The 6,000-nt window shown below is 31.4% G+C and overlaps 1 protein-coding gene across 3 annotated transcripts; it reads right to left on the bottom strand.

The window, feature by feature from the left end:
* Positions 1–2,817: 2,817 nt before the first annotated feature.
* Positions 2,818–5,072, bottom strand: LOC108567599 (multiple coagulation factor deficiency protein 2-like). 3 transcript variants are annotated; one of them, XM_017928163.1, is made up of 7 exons: positions 4,994–5,072; positions 4,777–4,881; positions 4,555–4,716; positions 4,400–4,497; positions 4,199–4,347; positions 3,940–4,122; positions 3,193–3,281 (listed from the first exon to the last, which is right to left on the bottom strand). In XM_017928163.1, exons 2-6 carry the CDS (start codon positions 4,873–4,875, stop codon positions 3,941–3,943), a joined length of 690 nt encoding a protein of 229 aa, XP_017783652.1. In that variant the 5' UTR covers positions 4,876–4,881; positions 4,994–5,072; the 3' UTR covers positions 3,193–3,281; position 3,940. The 3 variants fall into 3 exon arrangements, with proteins under 3 accessions (XP_017783654.1, XP_017783652.1, XP_017783653.1); XM_017928164.1 differs by lacking the exon at positions 3,193–3,281 and adding an exon at positions 3,812–3,869; XM_017928165.1 differs by lacking the exon at positions 3,940–4,122 and having other exon boundaries at positions 2,818–3,281.
* Positions 5,073–6,000: the final 928 nt, after the last annotated feature.

Consider the following 6,000-nt stretch of genomic DNA (forward strand, 5'->3'; position numbering starts at 1 on the left):
CCCTATTGTTTATACAAAATCAGTATTAAAATCATTCAATGCATACCTGGTAATGTTGAGGATTAACACCTTGCACTACAAAAATCAACTACATCAGAACTACTTAGTAGAAAACCATCAACTGTAAAAAATAAACCACATTTTGGTCTAAAACAAATCTTCTTGAAACTGCGTTTATTAAGAAAATCTTATTCACTATTTTCCAATTTATATAGCTCGTAGCAGGCAACAGCACGAAGATGCCAATAGGTTCGTTGGAAATGTTAGGTACTCAGCTTTCAATTATCATGTAATGGGGTTGTCGAGAAATTCACGAAAAACTGAACAAAAAGTATTTTCTCTGTTACGTAACAAACATTACGGAACTTTTGTTTCACAAAAAGTTGCGTACATCTTACGCAACCATGCAACAAAAGTTTATTGGTTTTCGAGTTATTAAAGAAAAAACTCTTTATTTTTTCATTAAAGAGCGATTTTTAAGTAAATCCTATTCACTTCTTTACCAATTTCTACAGCTCGTAGCAGGCGACTCTACGAAGATGCCAATAGTTTCGTTGGGAAGGTGAGATATTCAGCTTTAAATTGAATTGAGAATTAAATTAAAATTCTTAATTTTGATGTACTGGCCAAACCACAATGCCGGCGATTAGCTCATTGGAAAGGTTGTAATTTTCTCTATAATTTGTGTATTCGATGGATTAATTGAAAAAAATAGTTAAATACATGGTTATATTAATATATATCATAAAATTTTAATTTACTCTTTTAAAGAAGAATTCTTTCGTTTTCGTTTGATATAAAATACGTTAGGTTTGGTCAATTAATAAGAAAGTTATTAAGCTTTTATGCAAATCAAAACCCAAAAATGATTCTCGAAAATGCCAGAAAATTGGGATTTGCACTAGGAGACTAAGAGTAGTGAGGAGATATCTGAGCTCCTAGTATCGGTCATTCCTGATTGGTTGAAATTTGAAATTTTGAAATTTACGTTTGGTGAGTGAGCAAACTGTTATTGTTACTGTCGCAAGTTAAATTTAAAGGTATTTATTGGATTTCCTGTTTATTCTACATTGTTCTGAATGCAAACTCAATGAACCACATGTTCCATTGCTTTCTTCTTCTATTTCCTTGTATGGAAAACCTTTCTCTGAACTTCACAGTTCACTTCAGGTAAATACTAGTGGAATATGTCAACAACCATCAATCACTAAAGTTATTTGTCTTCAGAAAACATACAACAGAAACTGCAGCTAACTAGGGAAATTCTTAAAATCTTTTACATAAAACATTAACTTTATATAAGAATGTGCATTAATTGTTAATAGTCATAACGTAAGTAGTCAAGAATCATCAGTACAATTATTATTATTTTAGGTGGAACTGATCGCAACATGCCTCTAATATATAGTTGATGACCTTAAGTTCTCCAGAAAGTGGAAAGCATTCTTTACTAACAGTTTTCATATGCAAATACTGGAAATGTTAACTACTGAATGTAACCAAAAATATTAGTCCAAAACTCTTCTGAGAGTTGGTGTATACGAAAATACAGTCCATTTTTGAAAACGTTATTTTCCAAACTATCTAATACCCAAGTTTGATAATTAATTGTGACGAAGCTATCGTAGCTACAATCCTGTATCTATACTCATTTTAGTCTCTCTATATTCTAGATCAACATTGATGTTCAAAACTCTTCGGAGAGTTGGTGTATACGAAAATACACACCATTTTCGAAAACGTTATTTTCGAATCTATCTAATACCAAAGTTTGATAATTAATTCTGACCCAGCTATGGTAGCTACAAGCCTGTATTTATACTCATTTTAATCTCTGTATATTTATGATCAATATTAATATACAAATTTCTTCATAGAGTTGGTGTATACGAAAATACAGGCCATTATTTAAGACTTTGTTTTCCCAGTTGTTCCTGAAAGTTTATATGTATGTTTGGTTGCAGACTGTTTCCTGAATATTCCAAAAGATGTCTCTGCTTGTGTAAATTAAAACGCATAAAACTCGAAAAGTAATTAGCATTTAAATTATTTTACTGAAGTAATTACATAAGATTTATTCAAGCATTATTCTGATATGATTGTTTATTAAAATTAGAACGTTTTTAAGGAAGTGGATTTTGTACAGCGCCAAAATGCCTGAACTACAACCTTTGAAACATTGCTAACAGATGGCGGTAGCTGTCACGAAAAATGGAAAATTATATATTACGCCTAAAGTGCAAGCAACCAAACATACATATACACATTGATGAACAAACAGGAAAACAACGTCTTAGATAATGGCCTGTATTTTCGTAAACATGAGCTCCCAGAAGAATGTTATATATGGATTTTGATCTTGAATATACACAGATTAAAATTAGCGTAAATACTAGTTTGTAGCTGCAATGGTGTATTCATAATTGATTAACAAACTTTGGTATTTCGCAAATGAGTTGGGAAAGTAACGTCTTCGAAAATGGTCTTTATTTTCGTATACACCAACTCTCACAAGAATTTTGGACATTAGTATTGATCTTAAATATACAGAGTTTAAAATCAGTAGCTTTGGTATTATATAGCTCTTCCCTGTTACGTAACTTTTGTTTAGTAAAAAGTTGCGAAAGGATGGCGCCCATCTTATGCAATCATGAAATGTTAAGTAATTATAAAAAAGTTCATTACTTTACGAGTTATTAACGAAAATCGTTTCAAACTCGCAATTTTTAAATATTTGATGATATATAACAAATAGAAATTAAAAAAAATGTAACACAGACAAAAATGTTATAATTAATTTAATAGTTCCAATAAAACTTGTACAAAAATAGGCATTTATTCACGGTAAATTTTGCACAACCCACATTCATTAAGTAGATAAAAATTTAATAATAATTGTTAATTGGCTAGACGTAGTAAAGATGCAGTCTTTGCATAATTAGTATGCAGCTAATCACCTGAAATAATCAAATTAGTTATAAAATTAATTTAAAAAATATGGACTTTTTCTTTCTAAAAATTACAATTACTAAATATCTCATAAAGTATACAAAACAAAAACAAATAAAACGGTAACGGAAGGAGAAAATGGTATAAAATAAACAACAAAATGAAAAGTAAAACAAATCTATCCGAAAATGCTCATTAAAGTGCAGAATGTCTTTTGTATTCGGAATATTCAACATATCCATCATTATTCTCGTCAAGTTTCCCTAGCAGTGGATCAATTATTTCAGCGAACTCGCCATCAGACATGCTAGGTTGTGGACCATCACCTGGACCTAAACAAAACAAATAAGATGATCAAGAACATGTACACAATTAGGTTCTCATCATCGAAATCATTATAATTAGATACCGTCATACATAGTTACAACGTATTGATCTATGTCGATAATATTATTCCCTGCTATTGTTTTATATTATAATCCTTCAGGATAAATTATTACCATGAGATATTACTCTCAAATAATTCCCTAAAATGAAATACTAAATAGGTAGAGGATTTGCTCATTGCTTTTGTTAATGTAAAACAAATATTAATTTGCAAATATAATAAACAATAAACATTTCAAGATGCAATAGAGCATTTGCAAAATTTGCTGTAGAATAAATTTAGAAACTTATATAGAAAATAAAACATACACAGCCAAAGCAAATTCATAGAAAACAAAATTAGCAAAGTATATAAAATTAAACAAAGACACAAACAATATTAGCAATCCAATTAAACAAAACCAACAGAAAACGAAAAATTGAAATAATAAAATGAATGATATATATAATAAAATAATATTATTTCAGTATTTATTGACAGTTTTTACAATTACAAATTGTATAATATTTGGATGTGTGCAGTGTTGTATTGACTTCACGTTGAGATGCATTAAAGTATCAGCTTTAATTAGATGAGATATGATAAAGCAGTAGAAGACATACATTACTTAGGAGAAGCGGCAGCGGCTTTTTGCTGGGCTCGCACAAATTCGGGATAGTCAATATACCCGTCTTTGTTCGTATCGTCCATGGATAGGATGGGATCGATGAGGGTGTTCAATTCCTCGTCCTTAAAGATCTTGTCATCCACTTTGTTCGCGGCATTCGGGTCTTTGCTTCCCTGTTCTAAAGTACACACATGAAGCAACAAAAGACAACAGGAAGCAAAACACACTTCACACTAAACTTATACTACTCTTACCATGCCAATGTATTAAGGATTTGATCAGTTCACATCCATCCAGTTTATTGTTATTATCAGCATCATGCATTTTGAAATAGTGGAATTGCAATTCCTGATCAGTCATTTTGCTGGTGTCTATGGGCACCTCCATATGCTCAGCAATATGTCTGTAATTGGTCTTTGTTAATTCAAGTGTTATGAGCATAAGTTAAATGTTACTCTTTTTCTTGGACTATGTTAGCAGCATTCAGGATTTGTCCTGGCTGTGGCATAGCATGTGCATGATGATGACCTTGCTGCTGCTGCTGTGGTACATGCTACAAAAAAATATGGTAAGTTTCACAAAAGATTATTAATCCAAGACAAACATTTACTTGTTGCTGATGCTGCACAGGTACTTGCTGATGTTGCACTTGCTGCTGGTGCACTTGCTGCTGGGTTTGTTGAATGGGCACTTGTTGGAATTGCTGTTGCTGCTGCTGCTGTTGATACTGTGGCTGTTGTTGCTGCTGCTGATATTGTGGTGGAGGCGGTTGCTGCACAATAAAAACCATATTGTTTATACAAAATCAGTATTAAAATCATTCAATACATACCTGGTAATGTTGAGGATTAACACCTGGCACTACCCTTTGAGCAACTACATCAGAACCACTTAGTAGAAACACCGCCAACGATAAGAAAATAAGCCACATTTTAGCCTAAAACAAATCTTCTTGAAATTTCTATACTTAAACCACAAATTAAATGAATTTATCACTCATTAATATCAATTTTTCGCGGTGAGAGTTCGTAATTTTATTAGACACGTACCTGTAGAAAGTACACGTAAGACAACTACGAGGATCTGGGGGACTTGTGGAAAATTTGATACTTGGCCACTATATGGCGCAGTCATCGAATCTCAGTTCAACAGAAGTATTTAGTGGGCGCCACCGGTGACCATCGCCAAATAATTTCATATTTAAAAATTCTTACAAGAAATCAAACAAATTCAACTGTTAATATTTATTAAATATAAGATTATCGATAAACAACTTAACATCGATATTTTTCATTTTTTATGTAGAGAAAATGCATTTAAATTAATATTTTGGTAATGTATTAGATTTATAATATAGTAAAAAAGATTTATTATTTTTTTATTCCATTCGAGTCCAATTTCTTAATTTTAGCAATAGTCTGTAAAAAAAACATAATTTTAGCTTAAAAAAATAGATTTATTGATTTCAGTTACCAATTGTTTCAAATTGACTCGGTGACAATTATTGCGAAATTTTATATGCTCTTCAACCGACATAAGACAAGTCTTACATATTTTCAAGCTGGAGGCATCATCGGATCTTATCTGCAAAATAATTTAGTGTGAATCAATGACACAGAGAAATATGATCAAGTATATGAATTAACTAACCTTTATACCAGTTGTTATTTCTATACATATTGGTAATAATATTCCTTCAATATGCTGACACTCAGATCCATAAATATCTGAGATATCCTCACAACTAGAGCACAAACGGCAAGACATATTTAATATCACGTCGGCTATCCTTGAAGAAATAAAACGTATGTTTTCATACCAACTTTAAACTATGTCAATTTTACCAACTCAAATATTTAAAAACTTATTTAATTTATAGTACTTTTTCTTCGCACGAAAATTACTAGAATTGCTCATCTGATGTGAACTGTTCACCAGGAGAGCAATGCCGCTATGTATTGTGTTTTGTCATCTCGATCCGCCATCAAAGCTGAAACCAAAACAAATATTTAACCGCCGTCATTATAATTGAAATAAGGACTTCTTCTTCTTATCC

Source organism: Nicrophorus vespilloides, unplaced genomic scaffold, assembly GCF_001412225.1.
Source record: "Nicrophorus vespilloides isolate i.1.1-1 unplaced genomic scaffold, Nicve_v1.0, whole genome shotgun sequence".
In the NCBI taxonomy this organism is placed as follows: domain Eukaryota; kingdom Metazoa; phylum Arthropoda; class Insecta; order Coleoptera; family Silphidae; genus Nicrophorus; species Nicrophorus vespilloides.